This window comes from Nomascus leucogenys, chromosome 10 (assembly GCF_006542625.1).
Source record: "Nomascus leucogenys isolate Asia chromosome 10, Asia_NLE_v1, whole genome shotgun sequence".
NCBI classification, from domain to species: Eukaryota; Metazoa; Chordata; class Mammalia; order Primates; family Hylobatidae; genus Nomascus; species Nomascus leucogenys.
The window spans coordinates 2,110,307-2,138,304 of NC_044390.1; the positions used below are offsets into that span (position 1 = coordinate 2,110,307).

Consider the following 27,998-nt stretch of genomic DNA (forward strand, 5'->3'; position numbering starts at 1 on the left):
CTGGGAAGCGTAGTCCCGAACGGAGGCGGCGTTCAGAAATCGGGCGCCGGCTTTGCCAGGAGCTGCTCCTCTCCAAGCCTGGCGGTCACTACCCTGTGTCCCCTTTTGGGCCTCTCCTGGTCCTCCTGGTTGGATTAGGAGGCCTCTCAGCCCGGAGTCTGGGTCGCCGAAGTACAGGCCCCTTCACTGAAGCGACCCACGGCGCAGGCGTTTCTGGAAGCCATTGCCAGGCTTCGAGTGTTCAGAGGCAGCTGCCAGGCTCAGGACGCAGAGAACTGGCTTCCAGCTCGCAGGAGCGCCCGTCCGTGGTGGGTAGGGTCGCAGGCGTGGGGTGTGCAGGAGCAGTGGGACAGCACTGAAACGCAGTCGGTAAGGCGTAGCGGCTACCTCTGGAGAGGAAAACCATGATAGGGCGGGGCTTGGGGCGCGGGCGGGGCCTACGTGATAGAAAAGTGAAGAGATTTGGATTTGTCTGCTTTGCACACTTGTGGCTTTCTGATGGTGCGCGTGTGGAACCTGTTTTATTTCATGCCTTCTAGTTACCGCTGTCTGATATATGGTACGCCCCTCACCTCCCCCCACCCCATTTTATCTCTCCCTGCTAGAAGGAGGGTTCCAAGAAGGCACACAGCTTCCGTCCTGTTTAGGGTTATATTCTCAGTGACTAAAACAGCACATAGTAGGTGCTTAGTTTTTTATTTTTATTTTTTTAGGAAATCACGAAGTCTAGCATTGCCAGTCTCACCATGACACAACATGCTATGGGCTGAATATGTCCTCCCAAAATTAATATGGTGAAACCCTAACCCCTAGTGTGATGACGTTAGGAGGTGGGACTTTGGGGAGGTAACTGGATTTAGATTAGGTCATAAGGGTGATGACCTTATGATGGAGTCAGTGCACTTATAAAAAAAAGAGGAAGGAGGGGTCTCCATGTTTACACAACCACCAAGAAGAGGCCATGTGAGGACACAGCAGGATGTAACCCATTTGCAAGCCAACAGGGCCGTCACCAAGAACTGAATGTACCAGCACTTTAACTTCCCAGCCTCCAGAACTGTGAAAAATAAAGTCTCTTAGTCAAGTCACTTAGTCCATATTTTGTTATAGCAGTCCCAGCTGACCAAGACCCAGCCATCAGACATACTGGCTCACCAGAAATTAACTTACCCTCCCAGTCACACTCGATCACTCAAGGCCACACAGTGACATCTAGACTGGACTCTCCTGGATCCAATTTATGTCAGACATCATAAACAACATAATAAAGCCAAGTCTAGCTGTGAAGATACTTTCTCTATGAAACAGCAAATGTCATCTTAGAGCTTGTAACTTTTGTGGTTATTTGAGTTGGATAAAAATGATAATGTTCTCATTTTAGCTCTGGCATATAAAGATCTTGGAAGCCTTCATTCCCATCCTCACAACAACAAAATGATTCAACAAACTAAAAATCAACTTTTCTTAGATCCATCAGAGAACTGAAGATAGAAGGGAAACTGACACCCCAAAATTCTGAGAAAGAAAAATACATAAAATTATAGCCAAGATTAGCTTACTTGAAGCAGAAGTCACTGGAGCTATAAACTGGTAGAAACTTTATTTTATAATTTTGATGAATTGCTGGAGGCTTAGTGTGGGCTAACTTGTGAGTAAAAACTCCTAGGGGCCTAATCTTAGATGGGCCCCCACACTTTCGTGAATTTTACCTCCAGAAACCCTATCAAATTCTCTCAGTGAAGAATGGGGAAAAATCTCAGGTTTTTGGGCAAGGGGAGGAGAAAAGTAACCACAGCATTCTCCATAATAAACACCTGCACTCCAAGAAAAACTACTTACTAGAGTCTTGTTGGACCTTGGGGAGAGGCAATTGGCCAGCTCCAGTCCCTCTATAGCCTGTCTATCTCAGTAAGGCAGGATTTTTGAAAAGCTAAGAAGTGCTTATGAAGATCACAGTCCAAGGCCTCAAGCCCACTAGAAAAACAGTATTTAATAATAAGACTATAGAATGCTTCCCTCCCCACTGTACCTCACTGCCACACTAATGGGGTTCTGGTCAATAACAGTAGATGACAACAGAGAAAGCTACAAGGCACAGACTCTATTTAAGAAGGAGTTCTTAGGGAAGCCCACAGAAGGAGAAGCATCTTGGAAAAAGTAGACAACATGCAAGAACAGATAGGTAATGTAAGCAGAAAGATGCAAACTGTAAGAAGGAATCAAAAGGAAATCCTAGCAACTGAAAACCATTGTAACAGACATGAAGATTACCTTTAGTGGGCTCGTCAGTAGACTAAGACACTCTGAGAAATGAATGGGTGAGCTTGAAGATATGTTAATAGAAATTTCCCAAACTGAAATACAAAGAGAAAAAAAAAAGAATGAAAAAAGAAAAAGAACAGAATATCCAAGAACCGTGGGACAGTTACAAAAGGTGAAATATATGCATAACTGGAATACCAGGAGGGGAAGAGAGAAAGGAGAGAAAATAATTGAATAATGACTGAGAATTTTCTAAAGTTAATGACAGACACCAGGCCAGTGTGGTGGCTCATGCCTGTGATACCAGCACTTTGGGGGGCCAAAGTGGGAGGACTGCTTGAGCCCAGGAGATTGAGACCAGCCTGGACAACATAGTGAGACCCCATCTTAAAGAAAAATACAAAAATTAGCTGGGTGTGATGCTGTGCACTTGTAGTCCCAGCTACTCGAGAAGCTGAGGTGGGAGGATCACTTGAGCGAGCCATTATCCTGCCACTGCACTCCCTCCTGGGCAACAAAGCAAGACCTTGTCCCTAAAAGCAAGAAAATGAACACCAAAGCACAGATCTAGGAAGATCAGAGAACACAAAGCATTATCACAAGTCGCCTTTTGACATGATCACCAGCACTATTCAGTCCTTTGAATTTCTTTCAATCCTTTTTCTGTGTTTCAGATTAAATAATTTCTATCTATATTCAACTTCATTAACTGTTCTGCCACCTCAAATTTCCTGTTAAACCTATCCAGTGGATTTTTACTTTCAAACATTGTATTTCTCAGTTTTAGAATTCCCATTTTCAAATTGATTTACTCATTTGCTGAAATTCCCATCTGCTCATGCATTAATAGCACATTTTCCTTCATATCATTCAGAGTAATTATTTTTTATTTATTTATTTATTTTTTTTGAGACAGAGTCTCGCTGTCGCCCAGGCTGGAATGCAGTGGCACGATCTCGGCTCACTGCAGGCCCCGCACCCCGGGGTTCATGCCATTCTCCTGCCTCAGCCTCTCCCGTAGCTGGGACTGCAGGCACCCGCCACCTCGCCCGGCTAATTTTTTGTATCTTTAGTAGAGACGGGGTTTCACCGTGTTAGCCAGGATGGTCTCGATCTCTTGACCTCGTGATCCACCCGCCTCGGCCTCCCAAAGTGCTGGGATTACAGGCGTGAGCCACTGCGCCCAGCCCATTCAGAGTAATTATAATAGGGGCTTTATCATTCTTGTTTGCTAATTCCAATGTTTAAGGATTTGTATTGCTTTTTTCTCTTGAATGTGGCTTATGTTTTCATGTATCTAATAATTCTTACTGTATGAGTAACACACTGTAGAGACTCTGTTGTCTCTACAGACAAAAAGTCTGTCTGAATTTTGTTTTTAGTAGGCAGTTCACTGTGTTGAATTCAATCTCCACCTCTTGTCTCACTGAGGCAGTAATGCTAAAGCATTTGTTGGGATGCTTGGAGTTTGTCTGATACTTGTATAGAAAAGAGACTGTCCAGAAATTTTTGGTCTTAAGTGCTGGTGAAGGCTAAAAGGATAGTGAGAAATACTACATTAAAAACTGGAGGAAAGAGGGTCCTTGTTATGTAATGACAGAAAGTTTAGCAGCCTGTTATTTGCAGCTAACGCAGGAAGAAGAACTGGGTGACCTAGCTAAGATTTTCAAGCAATGTGTTGAATGTCCTGTTGCTGTTGTTTTCTTGCTGCTCACAGAAACATGCAAAAGAAGAGATATAAATTGAAGGAATAACTGTTAACAAAGAGGACATTAGGATTTTGAAAATTCTTAGCCTCTGTAGGTGGCAAACAATGCTAAAAGCGAGAAAGGGTTTCCAAGCAAAAATGAAATCCAAGTTACTGCTAGGAAAACTGGTCTAGATAAAAAACTAAGGGCATGGCTATAAAATCCAGAACCTCAGAAAGACCAAAGCTGGTATCTCAGAGTACTATTTAACCACACAAAAGCTCTGTAAAGAGATTAAGGTGACCTGACAGACACTCTTATTCAAATAATTAGGCCTCTAAGAAGCTTATTTCAAAGAGATTTGTGGCTGTGGCTTTTGTCTTGGGCAGTGAACCCCAATGAGGTTCTCATGAAGCCCACAACATTTTCAGAAGAATCAGTAGAAACTCTGCCAACTGGAGTGAGAGGGACAGAGACAGCACAAAATGAAGAGACGCCACTAGATTCCTAAAACTCTAGTAAGCATGCTAAGAAAGCTATTGAGCTGCAAATGCATTTCAGGAAAAAAGGATGATTCAGAGGGCAGAACCAAGAGTTCAGATGGTGGATAATTATCCCAGGCCTTGTGACCTAATAAAGGAATGTCCAAACATTTGTCTGGTTAGATTTCAGAATTGCTATGGAACAGTGATTTCACTATGTTGGTTAGGGGTGGTGGAGGAGGGGAGGCAGATAACTTGTTCTTTATTTTCTTTAAGTCTAAAGGTCTGCAGATCAATACCCATACTTAAGAAAGTATATCTTATGGGCCTCATTAGCACCTGTACCTATGTTAGGTGATAAGATTATTGACTTTGAGGTGATCCTGTAATGAGCTGAGATTCTGAGACGGGCCTTGGAAGGAGTGAGTGTATTCTACATGTGGAAGGGACATGAATCACTGGGAGGTGGGGACAGAGGGAAGACTGTGGTGGACAGCCATTACGATGTCTCTCAATGTTCCCCACCTCCTCCTACTCAAACTATTTTGTAATCCCCTCTCCTTGAAGGTAGGCTAAACCTAGTGACTTCTAATTAACAAAACACAAAGATGATGGGATATCACTTCTATTAGGTTACAAACGGACTTCACCTTTTATCTTGGGCATCCTCTCCTGCTTGCTCACTTTCAAGGAAACCACTTGTCATATTGTAAGCTGCCCTACAGAGGCCCACGTGGAAAGGAACCAACATGTCCAGCCAAAGCCTGTGGGGAACTGAGTCCTGCCCACTTACTTGAGCTTGAATGCTGATTATCCTCTAACAAAATCTTCAGATGACTGCAGCACTGGCCAACAGCTAGACTATAGCCTTCTGAGACACCTTGAGCCAGAGGCACCCAACTAAGCTATGCCTGGATTCCTTACCCAAAGAAATTGAGGTAATGAACATCTATCTGTTTTCAGCCACTAAGCTTTGGGGATAATTTGTTGTAACAACAGGCAACTAACACACCATCACAGTTCCTACTCTGTGACTCAGTGAGGGAAAATAGGAATTCTATCATTAGTCAAAGGTATTATATTGATTAGAATTATAGTAGCTGCTATTACAATTGAAATCCAAATATCATTACCTTAACACAATATAAGTTTATTTCTCACTCATATAATAATCCATTGCTGGTGTTCCTCGATGACTGGGGAGCTTTCCTCCAAATAGTGGTTTAGGGACACAGAGTTCTATCTTTCAGCTTTGCCATTCCATATGATTAAGATTCTACTTCCGTCTGGACAGAACATCCTTTTCTTAAAAACCAAGCCCCGAGTGGCATATTGCTTCTATTCACACCACACTGAAGAAAATTCATCTGATAGACAAAACTGGAAGCAAAGGTGCCTGGGCAGACATATCCCAGGATCAATTCCAGACAATAGAAAAGAACACAAACTTTTGGTAGTCATCTAGTCACATCTCACCTCATAGATATCATTAACAAATGCACACCCAGGACCTGGAAAAATAGCCACAGTATGCATTTGTAGTCTCAATAGACCTTGTTCTAAGCTAGGCTTGTGTAACAATTCTTCCATAAGCCCTCACTCTGCATAAATGCAAGTCTTTTTCGAATTCCCATGGAATTGTTCATAGAAATTTTAATTACAGTTATTCAGCAGTACCCAGTCCTGTGCCACTGATTTAAGTCAATGTGAAATTTGGATGCCATGCCATGGAGTGTTTTTAATTAAAATAAAACCTTAGTGCAGTTTCAACGCTGGGGATCAATTATTAATTACAGTGGAAATATCAGTAATCAGAACACTCTTAGAGTTCTGAGGTTTGTTACAACCTTTTTACTTTCTTCTCATAGTTAATGATTGCCCTGTAATCCAGCCACTACACATGCCACAGTTCTACAGAAATCGGATACCCTTTAAAGGTCTCTGCACCTAAAGGAGGAGATATAGGGACATTTTTCAGTGCTGCTTTCATGTCAAAGGAATACGGAAAGGCTATTGGGCCCTGACAGGGAACTTGCAGATGAGTGAAGGGCATGGACATAAATGATCCAATCCAGCATTATAAACTTCTGAATTCTTTCAGTCCATATATATTATGCAAAGTAATTTCTAACCCTGAAAATACACTTGCAACAATGTTCCCTAGATTTTTGATGTTACAATTAAGGAAATTAAATATTTCTGGGTGAGATTATTCTCCTTCCTAACTTCCTGTATTTCAAACTACAGGTCATACTAAGCTCTGATTTTGGTTACCAGCCAAGCAATAATGGTGACCATGTGAGAAAAGGGACAATCAAGTTTTCAGTCACAGGCTGGGTATGGTGTCTCACACCTGTAATCCCAGCACTTCAGAAGGCCGAGGCAGGCAGATCACTTGAGCCCAGGAGTTCAAGACCAGCCTGGGCAACATGGCACAACCATCTATCCACAAAAAAATTAAAAATTCTGGGTGTGGTGGCACACGCCTGTAGTCCCAGCTACTCAAAGAGGCCGAGGTGGGAAGAATGCTGGAGGCCAGGAGATCAAAGTGGCAGCAAGCCATGATTACATCACTGCTCTCCAGCTTGGGGGATAGCAAGACCCTGAGAAAGAAAAGAAGAAAGGGGGGGAGGGAAGGAGGGAGGGAGGAAGGAAGGTAGGTAGGTAAGTAGGTTTGTTTCCAGTCACAAGGGAAGCATGGAAAGTAGAATCAGCGGGGAGGTTGAGAGGGAGAGTCAAGGGAAAGTCAAAGTTTTCTAAGATCCTTGAATCCTTCTTGTTAGTCTCATTCCAATAATCCAAATTCCAATATTTCCCTAATTGCCTAACAGAAGTGACAAGCTTGTGAATTCAGTAAGCATCATCGTTGAGCAAATAACTGCATCTACTGCTGCCTTTGATTTTTAGCAAATGCAGCCCCATGCTTAGGAGTATGAGATTCTTCCCAACACAAACATACAGGTACTGATTCAGTTCCTTAAGGCCAGAATTTCAAGTAGCCTTGACATTTTAATTACCCAATTTCATTATAAACAGGTATCATATATACTTTTGCGAGTAGTATTCCTCAATACCTTTGTTTTTGGTAGGAGCTATCCAGCCCCTAGTGCACAATGGGCTTAGAATCCTGCTGTATCATGAATATCCTTTCACAGCACAAAATAGGATTAGGAATTTACCTGTGCTTTGGTCTGTCTCACTGGACATCCATCTTGAATACTCTGCTTCTCTACAGCCTAGTAATCATTCTGCAGTATAAATTTCTGTATTGGCTAGCTCTCTTTGCTTGAGAACCAAAGAACTTGACTCTAATTTAAAATTAGAAATATTAGAATACCAGGTACTTCACAGATTCAAAGAACTGAACTCAAAACCAGGATGTGAGAAAGCAGGAATCATCTCAATGGATCTCAGTGACAGGTGGAGGAATCCTTAGGTTGCTGCCAAAGGATGACTTAATTCAAACCAATTCCAGCCTAGGAGGCATATCCCACATACTTCACAGCAGGTATAATAAAGGTCCCACCAATCAAAATGAATATTGACTAAAACAAAACATCCATTCTGGCCACACTGGTTCATAAAGCTGAATATTGGCCCTGTTCTTGTCCCTGTGTCTCCGATCAAAATACAGAGAATGAATCTGGTTGGCTTAATTGGAGCATGTGTCACTGACAGTTCACCAGAACGATACAGAATGAAGAAAGGGAAAGTGCCCACAAAATGCTAGGAAAAGTCTGCGTGTTAAAGACAAAACCAGATTTCAACATATATACTGAGGCTGTGCATGTGTATGTACATACACACATATACAGTATTAATTTTGACTCTATGACTAGATCATTTTACATGTAAGGTTCTATAAACCACGTATTTCATTAAATATGTTGTAGATGCCACTCCACAGAAGTATACGTAGAGCTTAACTGCTTTCTACTAATTGCACAACACAGTACTGAATAACTACAATTTAATCAATCCACTTGGCAGGGCGCTGAATTCTTGTCATAATTAAAACAATTCTACAAGAAAACATTATTTATATCTACCTATTTATTCCAATGGGATAAAATTCCTAGATCTGGAATTACTGTTTGAAAAAAATTCACGTTTATAATGTTGATAGGTCATGCCATCCAAGGAGATAGGGGATGAAGTTACACTGCTAATAATGATCAAGTACCTGTTTTCCCACACTAATACCATTACTGGATATTATCCAAATTTTATATTGTGATCTACCTAACAGCCAGGAAAATGTGGTTTCATTCATATTCTTCTGATTAATGAGGTTAAGAATTTCACGATTTTATTCATTTGGATTCTTCAGGGTCATGTGCCTATCAGTGTGCATGGCCAATTGTTCCCCACTGTTCTGTATATGTAACAGCATTCTGTTATTTTCTGTAAGTTGCATACATTTTCCTTCAATTGTCTTTTACAAGTTTTTGGTGCCTTTCACCATGCTGAAGTTTTAGATCGTTGCATAGCCCAACTTGTTCTCGATTTCTTTATGGCTTCTAGGACTCCGTGTCCTACTGGATAATAGTTCATTTTTTCTACATTTGCCTATAACATGTTATTTTATGATATGTCAAATACAATAGTCATATTTCTCTGTAAGGTGTAAATGTGCTTCTAACTTTTTTCTTGGAGAGGGTGGATAACCAATTATCAAAACATAATTTCCCTGATATTGAAATAATAGTGCTATTATATACCAAAATCTCATATGCAAATAAATCTATTTCAAAAATTTTGGGGAAGGCTGAGGCAGGAGAATCACTTGAGGCAAGGAGCCCAAGACCGGCCTGGGCAACAAAGCAAGACACAGTCTACAAAAAAAATATTTTAAGGTTACAGTGAGCTAGGATCTTAGCACTGCACTCCAGCCTGGATGATAGAGTGAGGCCTCCATCTCTTAAAAGAAAAAAAATTCCTGGCCGGTTGTCATGGCTCACGCCTGTATTCCCAGCACTTTGGGAGGCCAAGGCAGGTGGATCATGAGGTCAGGAGTTCAAGACCAGCCTGGCCAAGATGGTGAAACCCCATCTCTACTAAAAATACAAAAATTAGCCAGGTGTGGTGGCAGGCACCTGTAATTCCAGCTACTCGGGAGGCTGAGGCAGAGAATTGCTTGAACCTGGGAGGCGGAGGTTGCAGTGAGCCGAGATCACACCACTGCACTCCAGCCTGGGCAACAGAGTGAGACTCCATCTCAAAACAACAACAACAACAAAAAAAACTTCTTGCTATTCTTGCCTAATTATGCTTCCCTGTTACCGTCAAAGTAAATATATCTTACTGGGACTGAATTATAATTTACAAACATTTTAACAACATTGAGTATTTCATCTAGAAAAATATCATTTCTCCTTTTATTGACATCTTTATTTTTCAATATAGTTTAATAATTTCCTTTCACCTCTATTGACAAATGAGTTCCTTTGTCATTTGTTTTGTTTTTGATGTGAGAGTTGTATTGCCCTCATAAAATTAGAATATTTTATACATTCTTCTCTACTCTAGAGCAGAGGTTGGCAAACTTTCTGTTAAAGGATAGGAAATATTTGAAGTTTTGCGAGCCATATAGTCTGTCACAGTTGTCTAAAGCAGCCATAGTCAATAGCTAAACAAGTAAGCATGGCTGTGGTTTGATAAAACTCTATTTACAAAAACAAGCAGCAGATAGGATTTGGCCCATGAGCTTTAGTTTGATAACCTCTGCTCCATAGCAGGGATCACACACATTTTCTGTGTAGGATCAGACAGTAGATATTTGGGCTCTGCAGGCCACATGGTCTCCCATCACAACTGCTCAACTCTGCTGCTATAGCCTGGAAGCAGCACAGTCAAGGTATAAATCAGTGTGTGGCTGAAGCCAATAAAACTTTATTTACAGACACCAAAACTTAAATTTCATATAATTTTCATGTTGAAAATATTCTTTTCATTTTTTTCAACCCTTTAAAATTTTTTTAAATTCTAGATCATGGACCATACAAAAACAGTCAGTGAGACTGCAGCCATGAGTCATAGTTTGCTGACCCCTATTCTGGATCAGTTTACCTCACAATGAATGGTTCTTTAAAAGTTTTAATACAGTTCATTTATAAATATGATTTTTAAACAGGTCAGATCTTGCAAGGTTTTCTAATTCTTGAGTAACATGTCAGTTGTTTTAACTTTATGCATATAAATCTTGCATTTTTCTGATTTTTTAAATTCATTTGTCCCAGGTGGCCTATTCATTCATGGTCCCTAGACTTTCTAAAACAAATCAAGTCAAATGTAAAGTTTAATTTTCTCACCAACAAGGTCACATCACCTTACATTCACATAAGGTCAGATGGAAAGACACAAAACTAACTTGGCGTTATAGAATCAAGTTTTAAACCAATATAGGCAAAACCTCACCTACTACTGGAGAATGCTGTTCCTGATCTAAAATATGCTTTTTCCTACCCTCATCCTACTGCATCATTTTTTTTTTTATCAGAGCTGACTACTGTAACTTTTCAATGTTCAAATACAAAGTTTTTAAAAGAGCTAAGTTTACTGAGCACTTAATATGGACCAGGCACTGTGCCGAGCACATCTCACACATTAACCAATTTAAAGAAACTATAAGTTTTACAAGAGGAGTGAATAAGTTACATTTACACTTATGTGAAGAACAAACTAATAAGGGACAAAAAGAAAACAAAAGGGCAGGGAGACGGGGTTTTAAACTGCTGGAGTAGTCAAACAGAAATGATGTCTCGAGGCTATGGTGATGGAAGGGAGGATGGATTCCAGAGAAATTTGGGAAACAGATCCACAGGATTTGACGTGGAAGGTAAAGAGGGGCATGTTGACGACTCTCCAGTATGAATTCGCTGATGATGAGCTAAGTGTGCAGTTTGCCTGAAGACTTTTCTGCTTTTCTTATAGTTATAAGATCTCTCTCCAGTATGAACTCTCTTATGTTGATTAAGGTGTCCAATTTGGATGAAAGTTTTCCTACATTCCTTACATTCATATGGTTTCTTTCCAGAATGGATTCTCTGATGTACACTAAGGGATTGACGATGACTAAAGGCTTTGCCACACACACTACATTCATAAGGTTTTTCTCCAGTATGACTTCTGCGATGACAAATAAGGGAGGATTTTGTCTTGAATGCCTTTCCACACTCAATACATTCATAAGGTCTTTGACCAGTGTGCAGTCTTTGATGTTGAGTACAGGATGAGTTATCACCAAAGGCCTTCCCACATTCCATACATTTATAGGGTTTCTCACCAGTGTGAACTCTCTGATGTTGAATGAGGTGTGTAGTCTGGCTGAAGGCTTTACCGCATTCCTTGCACTCATATGGTTTCTCTCCTGTATGGGTTTTCTGATGCTGTGCAAGGTGAGCCTTCTGGGTGAATGCTTTACTACAAATCTTACATTCATAGGGCTTCTCTCCAGTATGGATTCTCTGATGAGTGGCAAGCTGAGAACTGATGCTGAAGGATTTTCCACACTCCCCACATTCAAAAGGCTTCTCCCCAGTATGAATCCTTAAATGACTGGCAAGGTGTATATTCTGCCTAAAAGCTTTTCCACACTCTTTGCACTTAAAAGGCTTTTCTCCAGAATGTACTCTTTGATGTTGAGTGAGTGATGCATGATGGCTGAAGGCTTTTCTGCAAACATCACATTCATATGGTTTTTCTCCGGTATGAATCCTTTGATGTACTGTAAGGGAGGAACCATACCTGAAGGATTTGTGACATACATCACATTTGTAAGGTTTCTCTCCAGTATGAATTCTCCTGTGTTGATTAAGCCCTATGTGGTCACTGAAGGCTTTCCCACAATCAATACAATCAAAGGGTTTCTCCCCAGTATGATAGTATCTCCAGTGACGGATAAGGGATGTGTTCTGTATAAAAGCTTTCCCACACTCAATGCACTCATAGGGCTTCTTGCCAGTGTGACATCTCTGGTGTCGGGCAAAGGATGAGCCGTCACTAAAGGCCTTCCCACATTCATTACATTTATAAGGTTTTTCTCCAGTGTGAATTCTCTGATGAACAGTAAGAGATGAGCTCTGCGTAAAAGTTTTCTTACATTCATTACACTTGAAAAGCTTTTTTCCTGCATAGATGCCTGTTTGTTTTATTACCACTGAACTTTTTTGAAAATTTTTAATTGACTCACGATTATGAACTTTCTCTTCTGAATTGTCCAAATAGAACCATCTTCCAGATTTGTTATATGTACGTTCTCTTTCCTTAGAGAGGGTTTTGTTATGAGTAATTGGCTCTTGCCTGAATTGTGTCTCTTGACCTACTGCAAGCTTCCTTCCAAACACATAGTCAGAATCCCAATTTTCTCTGAAACTGGAACACTCAAGTTTAGTGTTTGAGGTCCTGTTTGTTACCCCTTCAGCATATGAATCTTGCTTTGGAAATAATTCCTGGGTCTCACGTACAGATCGCTGGCCTGAAAGACACCAAGAAAACACACATTTCCTTTCTCATGTGCTAGGAAAAAGGAATCTGCCAAAAGGAAAACTAGTAAATTAATTCACTAATTGGTGAATTCATCAACATACATTTTACAGCTCTAAAAACTATTACATTTAGGGCCAGGCACAGTGGCTTACACCTGTAATCCCAGTGCTTTGGGAGGCTGAGGTGGATCGCTTGAGGCAGATCACTTGAGGCCAGGAGTTGAAGACCAGCCTGCACAACATAGCAAGACTCTATCTCTAAAAAACTTTTTTAAAAATTAGCCAGGCATGATAGTATGTGCCTGTAGTTCCAGCTACTCAGGAGGCAAAGGCAGGAGGATTGCTTGAGCCTAGGAGGTTGATGTGGCAGTAAACTATGATCAAGCCATTGCAGTCCAGCCCGGGCAACAGAGCCGGACTCTGACTCAAAAAAAAAAAAAAATCATTTTCACATTTTCCTGGTTACTTCCACAAGCCTGAAAACGTCCTCAATTCTCTGGCCATTCCATAATGAAGCCTTGCAATTTCTCTCTTTTTGGCAATAAATATTTTTCCAGCTTTATTGAGGCATAGTTGATAAATAAAAATTGTATATATTTAAGGTATAAAATGTTTTGATATGCTTATACATGGTGAAATGTTTGCCACAATCAAGCTAATTAGCATATCACCTCACATAATATACTGTCACTGAATTGTACACTTTAAAATGGTTAAATTTTATGTGTACTTTTCTATAATAAAAATATGTAAATAAAACAAACAAAAAACAGACCACACAGCAAAATACAGAAGAGAAAGGTAAGGAAAGGAGGGAAAAATGAGAAGGAAAGAAAGAAAAGGAAGGAATGGGATAAAGGAGAGAGAAATAATTAAGTTATAGAAGGTCAAACAAATGTATTATATGATTCAAATGGGACTATACATCTATTCATTTTTAAAAAGCTAGGAGTGAAACAAATGAAAAAATGAACAAAGTACATGCTTCTATAAATGAAGATAATTCCCAAGTTAAGCTACTATATGGTAAGAAATACCATATGCAAACTTCTAGACCACACAAAATTGGGGAAAAATTTTATCAAACTTATTAAAAAAAGCATTCATATCAATGTTGCATAAATACAGGAAAACATACAGCCCAATAGAAATGTGACTAATAAGTATAAACACACTATGAATAGAATACAAACTCTAAACAGATTTAAGTGCACATATTCTCAACATCATAAGTAGTTGGGGAAATGCAAATTAAATAAAACATTGTTCATGTAGCAGCTTGGCAAAATTTTTTTTCAACTACAAAATACCCATATTGGTGATGATGTCTAGAAACAGTATTCTCATATATTCTTTACCAATGGTACAGCAAAATATCTGTGACACTTTAAAAATATGTATACTTTGACCATCCAAATTCATTTCCAAGCACATATCTTCAAAAAATATTCTGACATGTAAGCAAGAAGATATGTACAAACTGGACCACTGTTGATTATAGGTAAAAACTGGAGAAGACCTCCTAAATGTTTAAATATCCTCAACAGTAAATAATTTAAATAAATCATGTATATTCATATAATACTAAATAGTCATAAAAATGAAGTACAACTGTATGTGTCAAGTTGTTAGCCACACAAATAGGAGAAATCACATTAGAAATAATATACTGGACAATATAAAAATTGAAAACTTGTACATGTCATAATTTTAAAAGACCTAATTAAAATAAAAACTCTTATTGCCATATGTGAAAAGTAGTTTGAGACAATATATCACAGAATTAGTATGCTTATATACATAGCAATCACTGAGACTGTTAAGAAAATATTTCACACACAAGAGAGAACTGGATACAAATGACAGACATTTACAAAAAGATAAGAGAAAAACCAAATTTATGAAAAAATGTTCAACTTCTTTCATAAAAAAAAATTTTAGTGTATAATCTTTCAACAAATAATGCGCAAAAGTTTTCATGTAAATAATCAATGCTTTCAAGATGCAATTAAACTCATACAACTAATTGTTGCTAGTCACCAAAAACAAAAAAACTTTCAGAGCCTAGCAGGTGCTCATATCCAGGAATACAGCAATCCCCAAAATGTGCAGTTTTCACTTAACTTGAAAAAAATCTATTATAAGTGTATCTTTAATACTAAGAAATGTAAAGCAACCTAACTGAGCAATGGTACATACAAGGTGGAATCTACATGAAAAACATCTGTATGCATAACTGAATATACACTGTAATTTCTACTATGTGAACAAATGTGTATTTATCCTAACTTAAATGGGTCTAAGGTGTATGTTGTGAAAACGTCATGGTTTTCTATTCTTTTGCCAAACAGTAAACAATTACATTTTCTACAAACCATTATTTTCTATGGACATTTCCTTTCTTTCCCTTGTGTATCAAGAGGAAAAGATCCTTTACTTCCACCTTCTTGCAATTCAACTTCTACCCACCTGTCCTACTAAAACATAGACGCCATTGGGAACAGCATCTCCTTTGTCTCTATAATGCCCTATTTGAAATTCTGCAAACTCTACTTCATGCAAGCTATCCATAAACATGTCTTATCCTTTCCATTCGAGTAATTCTCCCTTTTTCCAATCACCTGCCAATACCAGCAGAGTGGCTCAGTCCCATAACTTTCAATCTGTGGTTCTCACAGGAATGGATGCATGATGAAAACAATAGGCCATTTAACCGTAGAAGAGAAAACCTTTGGAAGTCAGCTCAAAAGTGCATCAGGGTCCGGAAAAGATCATTTAAGGAAGTGAGTGGATGATACACGTCCCAGTGGCCAAGAAAAGAAGGAACTTCAGGGAAATGGGAGTTACTGGAGAGAAGCGGGCAAAGGAGGAGGAAAGAATTATTTGGAACTCTCAGAGTTCAATTTTCTTTCCAGACCCAAAGAGCCTGGGTAAAGTTTCCTACTGTATATTAGTGAAGATGCAGCCTTTTTAATAAAAGCTCCGCTCTCTCTTGCAGTGGCTTTTCCACACCAGGCTCTCCTGCACTCACCTGAGAACAGGCTTCCTGTCAGCTCTCGCTTCACCATCCAGGGCTCCTTCTCTTGCTCTAGTAAAGAGACTAAATCTGGCTTAGCCACACAATGTCCTGCAAAAATGAAAAGAGATGAAGTTTGGCCAATAGTCTTGGCATCCTAAAATTGAGAACCCCTTCCTTGTTGATAGAAAAGTGTTACTGCTGAAAGAAGCAGAAAAACAGGTGAGTAGGATCTGAAAGACACAAGAAGATAACGCTTCAAGCCTAACAAAGACACCAACTTTCACCTCTACAAATGCCAAATTCTTATCTTAGGAATCCACAACAAAAATTCAGGCCAGCACGTCAGAAGACAGACACCCTCTCCCTCCTCCATAATTCAAAACTGAAGTTTGAAAACAGAGGTACCTGACGATAGATTCAGATATGGGAGAGGGACATCCTTACCTGCTGATCCCAGGTCACTGTAGTTCTCCCATATCCCATTCTTACAGAAATTCTTCTGAGCTGGGTGTAGCTGCTGGGGGAAGTCAACAGCCAGGTTTTTGATAGTCACCAAGCCCTGCAATGGTAAAAGCACGTTTTTAAAATCAAACCATGTTCATGAACCCACCTGGTCCCAGTGGGATGGACTGTGTCCACACACTGCAAAAAGGCACTCCATATCAAGAACTGCAACTTAAGTTCTGGTACACCAGGTCACATAATGACAGGGCTTAGTTATAGCACATATGTTTGGGGAAAAACACAGAAAAATAGGAGAAACCTTCTGCTATGGAGAATTTGTCATACTTACACACAGTATGAACCTTTTAACACAGATGGAAGGCTTTCCCATATTCATACAAATTATTCAACAAGTCCACAGGGTTTTTCTCTTGTACGAAATCTTTGATGAAAAGGAGGGGTTGATATTCTGCTCAAAGCTCTCTTACATTTATCACAAGTCAAACATTTCTGGTCTTGACAGATTTGTTTGTAATTCATTACAACTCAGTTTCCTCCTCCACTGTTCTTATATGTATTGAGATTAGGCACTCTCTGTTCTGAGGGGATAACCTGTCTATAAGAAGTATTGTATTCAAATGAAAACTTCTCCTATAGTTATTGTAGTCATGGTCTCTTCCCTCAAGAAGAGTTTCCTCATGAAGGATCCTTCCCCTTGCCTGAAATTTGTCTTCTGACTTACCGGCTGTGTCTCAAACAGAGCATCATAATCCCAGTGTTCCCCTAACAGAGCGTACTCCAGATTATAGCTTGTGAGTCTCTCTGTTATCACTGCCTGGGATAGCTTTCCTTCGCAGAAGTCCTTCTTGAGAGGTAACTCCTTGATCTTCCGCACAGCCTTCAAGTCTGAAAGATATAAAGAAGGCAAATGTATCTTTTATCATGTGTTAGTATGAAGAAAAATTCCAAAATGCAACCATTAAATTAAAAGCCACAAAAAAGCATATAGTCATTTATTTTTATGGAAGAAAATGAAAAGCATATCATTTTGAAAGCTTTCTTATATTACTAGCAATATTCAACCAATCCTACGTTTCTAAATTTGTGTAGCCATAGTCCTAAAGGACACTGTAAGACCTTTCCCACCTAAATGTTGAACAAGAGTTCACATTATGTTTTTAGCAGAAGACTGGAAAAAGCAATTAAAAATCAAGAGATAAGGAGCTCACAAAGACTTAAATGTAAAATAAAATGTCTAATATAAAGAGAAAGTGGAGGCTATAGAAGAAAACTGCTATATGATCCTTATTTCAGCTTTAAGTCAACTCTTTTTCACTCCTCCATTTCATCTAGCAAAAATTTCATCTGTATCTCTACATACCTCCTTTTTTTTTATTACAATGCTAACTAATAAAAGTCCAGATCCTGGCCTTAAAAATTTAAGTCTTCATAATTAACTAGTCTCAACAAGAGATGAATGATCTGCAGGAAGAAAAAAACAGTTCTATCTCATTAAACTAGCTCAAAGTATGTGATTTCATATGATGTTAAATTGGAAACTTTGACACATTCTTCTCTTATGCCATATGATGACCCATGTGAGTCACTTTAATTTATAACTGTCAGTAACCTGCCCTGTTGTCAATGAGCGCGTTTCCTTTGAAGTGTGAATTGAACAAAGAAACCTTGTAAGATTCTCAATTCTTTAGAAACTGTTACCATTTCCTATTAGGATAAAACCTCTGAAAGAAATCTATAATTCTAATTCCTTGTCTTACTTGATAATTTGCTGTTCTGGAAATAAAGCTGTAGTTGGAATTTCTGTATTCCCAAATAGTATAAATAACAGATATTGCAAGAGGCTTAGGAAGAGTCTGCTGAAGATGCTGCGTGTCTGAGACAGCTGAACTATGACCAGCAGTGGCCTCACCCTACCTGGTTCTCCCACACTCACCTGGGCACCAGGCTCTTGTCATCTTTCTCTTCACTGTCCAAGGCTCTTTTCCTTGTTCCAATGAGGAGATCACATCGGGCTTAGAAACACAAAGTCCTAGACACATAAAAAACAACCTGGTTGTACTGTGTGGCTGTCCAGACTGAGATGCAGTCGTCTTGGCTTGAAGCAAGAGGGCAGTGCAGGTCTTGGTGATAAAGGCATGAAAGGCTTCTTAGTCCAGGAAATGGGTAGGGTGAGGGGTGGGAAAAGGAGTGGGAGCCCTTACCCAGCGATGCCAGGTTCCTGTAGTTCTCCAACATCACCTTCCTGTACAAGTTCCTCTGAATGGGGTTCAGCCACTCCCACTCCTCTTGGGAGAAATCTATGGCCACATCCCCAAATGTCACCAAGCCCTGAAATGATATAACCATGTTCTTCCTCAACCAGTGCTCATGCCCCCACATGACTGGGGGGTTGTTATATAAAGAAATGTGTCCCCTGACAAAACTCCTACATTAAAGTCCTAATCCCCAGTACTTTTGAATGTGACTGTATTTAGAGACAGGGCCTACAAAGAGGTAATTAGGGTTAAATGAGGTCATATGGGTGGGGCCCTAACCCAATCTGACTGGTGTTCTTATTAAAAGAGGAAGAGATACCACAGTGTGCAGGCACAGGGAAAAGGCCACATGAGGACACAGGGAGAAGACGGCCATCTGCAAGCCAAGGAGAGAGACCTCAGGAGAAACCAAACCTGATCTTGGACTTCCAGCCTCCAGAACCTTGAGCAAAGAAATTTCTGTGGTTTAAGACACCCACTCTGTGGTATTTGTTCTGGCAGCCCTAACAAACTAATATAGGGGTCTAAAGATTCCTTGTCTTCATTTTGAGTAAGAGACTAGAAACTCAGTACTGTGGAGATCTAGTTAGGTATTGTACAGCTAGCCTCATTCTGTCTTAAACTCCAGGGAAAGGAGAAAAATACGGAGACAGCCCCTGCCTTTGGAGAACTTGCAGTTTTGTGGAGGTGAAAGGAGGCAGCCACAGGAAAAACCCCTGACATCAAAACTATAAATAACAAAGACTAACTTGTTCTATGCACAACAGGTGCTACAGCACTGTCCAACATGGGGACATTTGAGTGGCCTGAAGCAGCACAAGAATGGGGCAATAAACTTGAGATGAACCTCAAAGCATCAATATTATTCATGACTAAACTGGGTTCTAAGAATTTCTGTTTTTACTGTTAGTGTTCAGTAGAGGTCATTAAAAAAAATCTACCAATTTTTTTTTCTAAAATGAGTATGTAGTAAGAATGAAAAACAAAAAGCACTATAATGTTTTTAACTAATGAAATGCCTTTTCGAACCAAGGTGCCATCTTGGAGAAGCTAGGCATTATGAGGAGCTATCAGGAGCACATTTGCTAACAGCTTGGCATGAGGAGGATTTTCTTGACTGACTGGCAAGATGGGGCTCCTGCTGACAGATTTTTATGGAGCATAGTTTTACAAATTCAGCCGACAACTCTGATACGTTCCAATGTATTTTAAACATCTATTCAGTTGCAACTGTAATCCCAGGAACCTGTGGCTAACAGAAGGCAGATTTAACTGACTAGCAGCTGTGGGATTTTCAAAGTCTAAACTGAAATGAACATGCGAAACAGTTGGACTACCCCAAAAGCTGAATTACGATTCCAGCACTCACCAGCTCTGAAACCTCACTTGGTTACCTAACGCCTCTGTGCCTCAGTTCCCCAGCTATGAAATGGAAAAGGCAACAATACCAACCTTATAGATTATGTTTTGGATTAAATGAGGCAACACATGCACAGCACTTAGAATGTGCAAGGCACAATGGAAGCATGCAGTGAACATGACTTATGATGATGCTCACTCATAGGGATGCTGCCTCTGCTTGTCACCCTTGACCTATATATTTTCAGGCAGTCCTCACCCAGTCCCCATTTGTGTGTTCTAGACAGAAAAGGCCCCATACTACGAAATGACCACTGTCCTTCTGCATGAAGCCTGGTGAACCTGATAATGTAACCTTCAAGTTCCCTTACTGAGCCTTGAGCTCCCTTCAAAGTATCCAAGCCAACCCTGTCTTGGGAAACTCACCTAGATAATGCCCTGAACCCCAATAAAGGCTCCAGCCCACAGGTCTCTCCCTCTCTCTTGGTCCCCACCCTTTGGCTGGGCATGTGTGTCCTCAGTGTCTCCAAGCCCTTCCAGTAAGCCCTGCAAGGTGTGCTGGCCACCGTTCTCTGGAATCTGTGAGTAATAAACAATCTTTTTGCCATTCTGCTCTGAGTGTCCCTCACCATGATGCATCTGACTACACAAAACCTAATTTAAATACCTCATTTAACAAACCACAACACCAACCAAGAGCTGAACCTTTTAAAGATTCACATTATTCTACTAGAAACAAAAGTCCCTTTGAGGTTTGATATCTGCTGAATAATATACAATCACTTGTTCTTTAACCTGCTACCAAACTTTAAGAACATTTTTAACTGAATTGTGTAAAGATGGTCAAAAGGGTTTTGTAAGTGATATCCTGATTTGAGTGAATATCAACTGCAGAGGTAGCTGAATCAGTCAACTGCAGAGCTACACTCCTGATGGTAAACTCATGATGGAGAACTCTCCTAAGCTGGGGACTGAAAGGCCCCCTGCAGTGTAAACCACGAGGTAATACTTGCAGGAAACAGTCAAGAACTGCTTAATGTCCTTAAGCAAAAGACACACTAATATGGCTACCTGAGCAAGCTAGTCTAAAACAAATGCTGGTCAGCTCTCAGCAATAATTTTGCAAGTTGAAGCATCTTGGCATAAAAGAAGAGGAACTTATTTGCTTGCCAAGAAGAATCAACCCTAGTTTCCCAGGTTGATCATGCTTATGCATTAGTGATCTGCTTTTGTACCAGTGGTTTGTTAAATGCCTTCAATGTAATCACGTAGAGGGACCCAACGTTAGCAATATACATATATCCTCCTAAGACATTTTCTGTTTATTTGGACAACTCTTTATGTACAGAATCAATGACTTTTGTTTTAAAAATGTCTTTTACTGTAAATAACAGCAATAACAATAGCTGAAAGCACTTACAACACTTCAGACACAATTCTATATACTTATATATTAACTTATTTAATCCTCACAATGATCCTGATAGTCAGTACTATTACTATTCTCATTTTACAGATGAGGAAATATTGAGCTGTAATGTGCCCAGGATCACAGTCCATCAACTGTAGAGCTGGGTTTTGAACCCAGGAGTCTGACTCCACAGTCCATGCTCTTAACCTCCACTTCAGGTGTCAGCAAAGTTTTTCTGTAAAGAGCCAGAAAGTAAATATTTTAGGCTTTGTGGGCCACATGGCCTTGGCCACAACTCTTCAATTTTGCCACTGTAGCACAAAAGCAGTCATAGATAATACATAAGCAAGTTTGTTGTGCCACAATGGAATTTTTTTTATGGACACCAAAATGTGACTTTCATTTAATTTTCACGTATTCTTCTTCTTTTGATTTTTTTCAACCACTGAAAAATGTAAAACTCATTTGTAGCTTGTGGGCCACACAAAAGGAGGTGGTGGTGGGCTGGATTTGGCCCATAGGCCATAATTTGCCCAGTTCCGTCCTATATTAAACACTTTTTTTAAAGTACGCCATCTAAGTGTCTTGCCTGTAATTTTCTAAAACGGTCATGATGCCATGAGGATGCTGCCAGCTAACACTAGTAAGTCCTTACTATGTGCCATGTACCTCGTTCCAGGCACTATACACATCTTAACTTAATCCTTACAAGAACTGCTTGAGGCAGGTCCGATTATTTTCCTCATTTTACAGATGAAGAAGATGTGGTCACTTGAGTTGCCTGAAGGTTACGCAGTGATTAGATGCTAGGGCTAGCATGTGAACCTAGTCCATGACCTTTGACCACTTTGCCATTCTACTTCTATTAAAAGGTTCTACTCTGATAATAGCAGTAATACTTAGTATCCATTCACCCTGACAGTGAAACAAGTTCCAGTAGAAAACATGTTTTCAGATAAAAATAAAATGAACTTTCCCTAACTGATGTCTGGATCAACCTACTTAATTTAAGTGGAGACAAAACATTGTCAAATGTGCAGGTCCTGTTCTTATTCCTGTTGCTGCAACATAAATATGCAGACTTCAAAATGGGTTTCACGTTTTTACACTGTACCACAGAGAAAACATTATACAAGTACAGAATCTACTCCTGATATAGGCATCTGATGTAAGTTAACTCATATTAATATACATATGAACTGGATATGGTGGCACACGCCTATAGGTCCAGCTACTCAGAAGGCTGAGGCAGGAGAATTCCTTGAGCCCAGGAGTTTGAGGCTGTAGTACACCATAATTGTGCCTGAAAATAGCCAATATACTCCAGTCTGGGCAAAACAGTGAGACTCCCATCTCTTAAAAAAAATTATACATACTATACATATATAATAACATATACATATATTAATATATAATAACATACATATATAATATATTCTATATAATATATAAACACACGCACAGACACACACACACAGATAGAGACATTAAAAGAATACCAACAAAAAAGCAACTTTACACTTACAGAAAAATCTTTCTGTTGAAATTTCATAGAAAAGAATGAATATGAAGTACTTTATAGAAAAAATACACTAAAAAGATTTGTTTAAATTCAATTCAGTTAATTTTTAAAACATACAAATAAACATTTATTTGGTAATAACTATTATTCCTGATGAAGTGTACATTTTTTTCAAAGCATGAATTCTAGCTTTTGAGGCACCACTGCTGTTCTATCCAAAAATAATTTTAGAAATATTCTGATTTCACATAAGCTTAGGAAACCTTAATCCATGAGGAAACAAAAACTTCTAGGAATGTATTCATACAAAATAATCAGGGGCTGGGCATGGTGGCTCACACCTACAATTCCAGCTCCTTGGGAGGCCAAGGTGGGAGGACTGCTTGAGGCCCGGAGTTTGAGGCGCAATTAGCTCTAACTGTGCCACTGTACTCCAGCCTAGGTGACGAGTGAGACCCTGTCTCTAAAAGCAAAAAACAAAACAAAAAAACAAAATCAGGGACGAAGCACATTTTCAGGTATAAAAATGACTATTCTAACACTATACTAAGTATCAAAACACTGGCCACAGGACAACTTTAAGACTATATTCAAACATTCATCCATCAAACATTTTCTGTATCAGACATTAGGCAAAACTGCCCCAAATCCTTGCCTATGAAGTAAGGGAATGAGACAAGAGAAACTGAGATAAATTAAGTAAAATACATTTGACCTTCGAACAACATGGATCTGGGCTGCAAGGGTCCACCTATATGCAAATTTTTTCAACCAAATGCAGACTGAAAATACAATTATTGTCTGGGCGTGGGGAATCACACCTCTAATCACAGCAATTTGGTAGCCCAAGGTGGGTGGTTGCCTGAGGCCAGGAGTTCGAGACCAACCTGGGAAACATGGCAAAACCCCATCTCTACAAAAAATACAAAAATTACCTGAGTGTGGTGGCACACGCCTGTAATTCCAGCTACTTCAGAGGCTGAGATGGGGGCACTGCTTGAGCCTGGGGAGGTCAAGGCTGCAGTGAGGCGTGATGGCACCACTGCACTCCAGCCTGGGTGACAGAGTGAGACCTTGTCTCAAAAAAGATTATTTGTGGTATGGAAAACCTGTGTCCACTGAGGGCTGACTCTCATATCTGCAGGCTCCACATGGCTGATGAATACGTGCAAATTTTGGTATACGTGGGATTTCTGTATATAGTATGTTGAAAAGTACTACAAGGGCCAGGCACAGTGGCTCATGACTGTAATCCCGGCACTTTGGGAGGCTGAGGCGGGCGGATCACTTGAGGTCAGGAAATCGAGACCAGCTTCGCCTGTCTCTAAAAAAAAAAAAAAAAAAAAAATTAGCCAGGTATGGTGGCTACTCGGGAGGCTGAGGAAGGAGAATCACTTGAACTCAGGAGGCAGAGGTTGCAGTGAGCCGAGATTACGCCACTGCACTCCAGCCTGAGTGACAGAGCAAAACTCTGTCTCAAAAGAAAAGTACTAAAAGAAAAAAGCAAAGCAGGGAAGAGGGATGTGAAGAACTAGGGTAGGAGGCTCTGAAATTCTAGACAGGGTGAGCAGGAAAATGAGAAGGTGATTTTTCAGAAAGAAGAGAGTGATGTAGATGTCAGGGGTAACAAGGAGCCAGGTCATGTAGGGCCTCGTCAGTCACAGGAAGAGTTTTGGCTTTTATTCAGAGAAACCACTGGAGGGTCCTGAGCACAGCATGACACAAGGTGACATGTTTGAATAGACCCCTCTGGCTGCTCATCGGGAAGGGGCTGTGGGGAGCATGAGCAGAAGCAGGAGGTCACAGAAGCACAGTCAAGAAGCCAACAGTAAAAGGAGGACTTGGACCTGCTGGTGGTGATAGATGTGATGAAAACTGCCAGATTCTGCACATAATTTGCAAATAGAACCGACAGGATTTGCAACAGGACCAAATATGGAAGGAGAAGGAAAGAAATGAGACAATAATGACAAGGCTTTCGGACTGAGTAACTGAGAGGATGAAATGGCCACTGACTAAGACTGAAACTGTGGGAGGAGCCGGTTTATGGGAGACTCTCAGGACTTTGGGTCTGGACAGGCTGGCTTGAGTTACCTATCAAGACACTCAGGCAGAGGAGTGGAGCAGGATACACAGGCCTGCAGCTCAGAGGAGAGGTTTGGGCTCTCAATGTGAATTTGGGAAGAGCCACCATGTGGGTGGTTTTACAGACAAGGAACAGGCTACTATCCCCAGGAGACAGCATGCAGACAAAAGAAGGACCCTGCACAGTGCTGAGACACACTCTGTTCAAGTCAGGGAGGTGAGTAAGAACTGTGGCAAAAACTGAGAAAGGAAGATGAAAGTCAGATGAGTGTGAGATCCTAGTAGCAAAGGGAAAAAAGGGGGCCTATTGAAGGACAGGGATGAGCTATTTGAGGAATAGGTAGCCACCTGTTTTGTAAATAAAGTTTTACTGGAACACAGCCCATCCATTCATTTACATATTGTCTTTGGCTACTTTAGCTCTATGAGAGCAGAAACGAGTAGGTGCAGCAGGACTTTCAAAGCCTAACATATTTTCTGCTGTGCCCTCATCCAGCACAAGTTTGCCAACCTCTGAGCTATTTCAAATACCAATGATAGTCAAAAAAAGACTAAGAATTGAGCACTGCATCTGGCAATGTGAAGATCACAGTAACCCACTCAAGAGTAGTTTGGGTGGGACAACTGGAAGCTAGTTCATCTGTACATTGATTTTTTGAGGCCTCAGTGGAAGTGAAATGGTTCATCTATTAATGAGCTAGCTATGATATTTATAGGACACAGCCAACAGAAACAAATACAACTATGTACTGACATTTTTTAAAGTCACAAAATCAAGTGGGAAAAGAAAGCCTTTCATATTGTGCCTCCTCTCCCTAAAATGTTGTCTTTCTTTACTGTGCCTCCCAAACATCTTCTCTCCCTTCAAGGCAAGGCTCAAAAATCACCTCCTTGGTAAATACGCCTACCCTTCTGCTACAGGAGGCTGGAAGCCAGGAGCGCCTTGTAGTCCTCGCTCATAATACTTGGCCCGAGGATGATCACATTCTAGAATCTTGCTTGTTTCCTTGACATTGGGTCAACAGGCTGTGAGCTCCAGAGCAGGGAATGGGGCTTAGCTATTGGTTTGTCCAGTGGCTGGCACAAAGTGGTCACCGAACAAACCACGTATAGCAGAAGGGTCTGCCGTGTTCCTCAAGGAGCACAATTCCTCCATCAGAGTCCCTCTGAAACAAGCGGTACAAGGGAGAGGCTGAATCATTTCATCAATCAAGAATGAAGGCTGACTGGGATGAAGAAGCAGCAGGCATCGAGGCCCTGGGCAGCTTAAACTTTTCCCTGTAGCCCATCACTTCACTAGAACGTGAAGAAAAAGAAACCTGCGCCCAAACAGGTCTCTTAAACTGAAAACTTTCAAGAAAATAAGCAACGTTAAATCCCGAAAAGCAAGACTGCATTTCAGAGACAAGAGATCAAATGCCAACTCACCTGGGACATGGCTTTAGGTTCAATTCCTGTCCCCACAGCCTCTGGCTGTTTGTTTCTCTCCTGGGGAACTGCAGTGTCCCTGGAAGGCAGAGCTGGAAGAGAAAGGAGTAGCTAGAGACCAGGTCTACACCACAGTCCCAAATCACCAGCCTAGAAACGTCCCTTCCTGCATGAGCAGGTGGGATCAGGTCATTACCCTGCCTAGGGACTGCCACAACGTGGAGATAGATTTTTTTCCTCCCTGGGAGCACGAAAACAGGAAAAGTGTCTAGTTAGAGTCACCCTGGGAAAGTCAACACCCTTTTACCGCGGCTTGGTGCTCTGAATCAGTTGAGCTTCCAAATCTTCAGATTCCCCCACTCCGCCAGCTTCAAAGACCAGGGGCACAGTTCTCCAGCAACTGGTCCCCAAGAGCCCAACCCCCTCCCAGATCTCATCCCGAGATGAATTCGTCCCTGTCCGCCAGGCCCCAAACACCTGTCACTCTCACCTCTGTGCCCAGGCCCCGTAGTGGCCGCTCCTCGCTGGCCTTTGGATGCGAGGCCATTCCTTGAGCGCGGCCTTCCCCGGGCAGGGAGGGCCAAGGTGGCTGGAGTCCCTACAGTCGGGCCTCGGCCCGCCCGGGGCTTTGTGCGGGGGGCGCCTCTATCCGAGAGCGGCGTCGGCACGCAGGCACTCGCGCTTGCCGCCCCCCGCATGTCACCCGAGGCCGCGCGACGCCCTTCCGGCCGGTCCCTCACAGACCCACACCCCTGGCCACACCCGCCTGCCACGCCCAGCGAACAGCTCCGCGCGCGCTCCCCCAAGGCCCGGCATCCACTGGGCCGCGCCGCAGAGCCGCCCCGCCCCTCCCCATCCCTCCCCGCCCCGGCCGCGCCCCCCCCTCCCCGCCCCTCCCCGCCCCTCCCCGCCCCTCCCCGCCCTCCCCACCCCTCCCCGCCTCCCGGCCCCCGGCCGCGCCCCGCCCCTCCCCACCTCCCCGCCCCCCGGCCGCGCCCCGCCCCTCCCAACCCTCCCCCGCCTCCCCGCCCCCGGCCGCGCCCGCCCCGCCCCGCCCCGCCCCGGCCTTCTCCGCAGCCAAGCGAAGCCTGGCGCGTCCCACTCCCAGTGCGCAGCCAGCGCCGCCGGAACTGGGCGTGGCCTCCGCGCAACGCCCGCTGGGAAGCGTAGTCCCAAGCAGGGACGGATGCGGCGGCCCTCGGAGCTCAGGTTGCAAGATACGGTTTGGCCCCGGGCCTACGCAACGCCCGTCGGTCCTGCCCTCTGCGGGTCGCTCTCACTTGTCCCTGGACCGCAGCCGCCGCATAAGTGGTGGCCAACGCTGGGCCTGGGTGTGGCCGGAAGCAGAGGCCGCTCTGACGACACACCCAACCCCCAAAGGCTTCTGGGAATCGTGCAGGCGCAGCGGCAGGCCGGGTGAGGCGGGGCTTGCGGCGAGGGGCGGGACCGCAGGGCCGGAGGAAAAGGGTGCTTGGCTGTGACAGGTGCTAAGGGCCTGGGCATCAGCTCCTTGCGGGAGCGTCACTGCCGACGGGG

General features: G+C 41.9%; 1 protein-coding gene and 1 long non-coding RNA gene across 3 annotated transcripts; one reads left to right on the plus strand and one right to left on the minus strand.

Annotated features, from left to right (window-relative positions):
* The first annotated feature begins 30 nt into the window (after positions 1-30).
* Positions 31-20,628, plus strand: LOC105738375. The gene is made up of 2 exons (XR_001114175.2): positions 31-369; positions 18,967-20,628. It is a non-coding gene; the product is annotated as an uncharacterized LOC105738375 (long non-coding RNA).
* On the minus strand, positions 9,780-27,300 carry ZFP28 (ZFP28 zinc finger protein). Of its 2 annotated transcripts, none has more exons than XM_030819532.1 (8): positions 26,463-26,553; positions 25,943-26,200; positions 18,604-18,730; positions 18,336-18,431; positions 17,124-17,287; positions 16,382-16,496; positions 15,950-16,045; positions 9,780-12,908 (listed from the first exon to the last, which is right to left on the minus strand). In XM_030819532.1, the coding sequence occupies exons 3-8, from the start codon at positions 18,635-18,637 to the stop codon at positions 11,200-11,202; spliced, it is 2,214 nt and encodes a 737-aa protein (XP_030675392.1). In that variant the 5' UTR covers positions 18,638-18,730; positions 25,943-26,200; positions 26,463-26,553; the 3' UTR covers positions 9,780-11,199. The 2 variants fall into 2 exon arrangements, with proteins under 2 accessions (XP_030675392.1, XP_003277297.1); XM_003277249.3 differs by lacking the exon at positions 25,943-26,200 and adding an exon at positions 26,953-27,300 and having other exon boundaries at positions 9,782-12,908; positions 26,463-26,554.
* Between the last annotated feature and the right edge of the window lie 698 nt (positions 27,301-27,998).